The 1,979-nt window shown below is 58.3% G+C and overlaps 3 protein-coding genes and 1 pseudogene across 3 annotated transcripts in view; 2 read left to right on the top strand and 2 right to left on the bottom strand.

Moving 5' to 3' along the window:
- The window catches only part of ACA1_226560, a 745-nt pseudogene extending 321 nt beyond the window's left edge, over positions 1-424 (top strand).
- Positions 425-474: 50 nt separating this feature from the next.
- ACA1_226670 (uncharacterized protein) lies at positions 475-924 on the bottom strand (the record flags this gene model as incomplete). The annotated part of the gene is made up of 1 exon (XM_004346435.1): positions 475-924. One exon carries the CDS (start codon positions 922-924, stop codon positions 475-477), a length of 450 nt encoding a protein of 149 aa, XP_004346485.1.
- Positions 925-1,119: 195 nt separating this feature from the next.
- On the top strand, positions 1,120-1,679 carry ACA1_226680 (uncharacterized protein; the record flags this gene model as incomplete). Its single annotated transcript, XM_004346436.1, is given in 3 exon segments — positions 1,120-1,447; positions 1,560-1,647; positions 1,661-1,679. The coding sequence occupies 3 exon segments, from the start codon at positions 1,120-1,122 to the stop codon at positions 1,677-1,679; spliced, it is 435 nt and encodes a 144-aa protein (XP_004346486.1).
- Positions 1,680-1,846: 167 nt separating this feature from the next.
- Positions 1,847-1,979, bottom strand: part of ACA1_226690 (phosphoribulokinase / uridine kinase superfamily protein) — a gene marked incomplete at both ends in the record, with an annotated part of 2,307 nt that continues 2,174 nt past the window's right edge. The window contains one exon of the mRNA XM_004346437.1: positions 1,847-1,918. Coding sequence (XP_004346487.1) covers positions 1,847-1,918 — 72 coding nt within the window. The remainder of the gene's footprint in view (positions 1,919-1,979) is intronic.

Consider the following 1,979-nt stretch of genomic DNA (forward strand, 5'->3'; position numbering starts at 1 on the left):
CTCACGAGCAGCAGCAGCAGCAGCGGCAGCAGGCTCGGCGGCAAGAGTAGCAAGATCAGCAGCAGCAGGAAGAGCGTGCCCATCTCCAAGAAGGTAGGCCTACAGCTCCAGCAGGCGGGTGAGCTGTGTTCTGCTTAGGCCTGGACCCGCACACAGGGGGACACGTCTGTGGAAGGAGAGGGTGAGACACGCACGCACGCACGCACACGCCAAGCTTTGATGAAAGACTAACGTTACCTTATTGTCACGGAAGGAGGAGAGCGAGCGCAAGAGAAGAGGAGGCGAGCGGCAGCAGGAGAGCCCCGACGAGGCCACCCAGAAGAAGAAGGCGAAGCGGAGGAGGCTGTGGAAGAAGTCGACGAGCGGCAAGGCTGCCGCCTCTACGTCGCAGGTACAATCGAGAAAGGAGGCCAAGAAGGGTTGAACGAGAACAAGAGAACCAGATGGAAGTACATAAGATGCACACAGGGCTGTTCAATCAACGTTTAATCGGTCCTTCAGATCGTGGAGGGCGGGCAGGTCGAACTTTGCCTTCTTGAGGGGTCGGTCGTGCTCGGCCAGATTGTTGAGCTTGTCTTCCAGCGTGTGCAGTTGCTCTTGCAGATCGACCAGGTCCTCTACCGCGTGCTTGTACTCTGGTTCCAGGTCCTGCTCGACCTCCTTGAGCACCGCAAGGGTCTCCTTGATCTCTTCGTCCTCAGGCCGGCCCCTCACCAACGCATACTCGCTCTTCAGATTGGCCACGACTGTTCGCTTCGCTTCCTGCTGCCCCTTCTTCACCTCCTGGTACAATCGCTTGATTTCTGCCGATTTCTGATGTTTCTTGGGAAAGCACTCTTGAAACTCGGCGAACGAGATCTCGAGAGCCGATTCATTCTCGAACAAGTAATCGTGCAGCGCTTGGTACGTAGCCCTGTCGTCCATCGCCGGATGGATCGCCTTCTTGAATTTTTATTCTTATTTTTTCTTTTGAAAAATGAAAAGAAAACTTGGCAACGGCTGTTGCTGTAAAGTTACACAGGCGCCTCGGAGACAGGTCAAAGCTTGGAGCCGTTTGCTTCTCTGCAGTTGGCGAGTCTGGTATCATCTTCATCTTCTCATCTTCTCCAAGCTCGTTGCATGTCGGGAAGAGCCGAGTGGGCGGAGAAGAAGCCGGTGGCGTTCTGCCGGGCTCGGTTCAGCTACACGGGCATGGAGAAGGGTGACCTCACCTTCAGCCGCGATGAAGTGCTCCTCGCGTGCCCTCTCTCCCTCGCCGCCTTCGTCCACCGCACCAACCCCGCCCCCGTGGTGGGGCGTGAGCGGGGCGGCAGCGGGTCTGGAGAGGCCACCACTGTCAGCGCGACCGGTAGCCTTGGTCGCGGGGTGCGGTGGGTGCTCGCCATCCACCCCGACGGCGAGTGCGGGCGCATACCGGCGAACTACGTCACCCCGCTTGCCGACGAGGGTGCACCTTCCACTTTAGTTCATGCTTTTTGTTCTTTCTTTCCTCCCGTGCGCGTGCATAGCGTGTGCGCTGTTTAGACGCTGGTTGTTGATGGATCGGTGTGCGCGCGCAGAGGTGATGCAGATGATGGATCGAGGAACGCTGGGTCAGCTCAGCAGCCTGTTCGATGACCTACGCCAGGAGGCGGCGGAAGAGCGGACGTCCCAACCGAAGCGAAGGGGATCAGAACTGAAGAACGAGAAGCGTCACGCGCCCAAGAGCGACGCCACGGACAGCGAGGAGAATGGCGAGCCAGAGACACGAGTCGCCAAGACTACAGCCGCCACAGCACCATTACCGCCATCTACCGATACCAAGAGTCGTAGCGACAGCCAGCTGCAGCGGCTCATCCAGCAGAAGCTAAAGACGTTTGAGGATGACGTCTCGGGCACGCTCAAGTTTTACCACAACATGCGCAGAGGTGTGCAGAGCCTGTTTGATGCACCACCCCGCAACGACGAATGAAGCCTGCTGTCGCCTGCACCTAGCGCTC

The sequence above is a fragment of the Acanthamoeba castellanii genome (assembly GCF_000313135.1).
Source record: "Acanthamoeba castellanii str. Neff unplaced genomic scaffold scf7180000084761, whole genome shotgun sequence".
Classification (NCBI taxonomy): domain Eukaryota; phylum Discosea; order Longamoebia; family Acanthamoebidae; genus Acanthamoeba; species Acanthamoeba castellanii.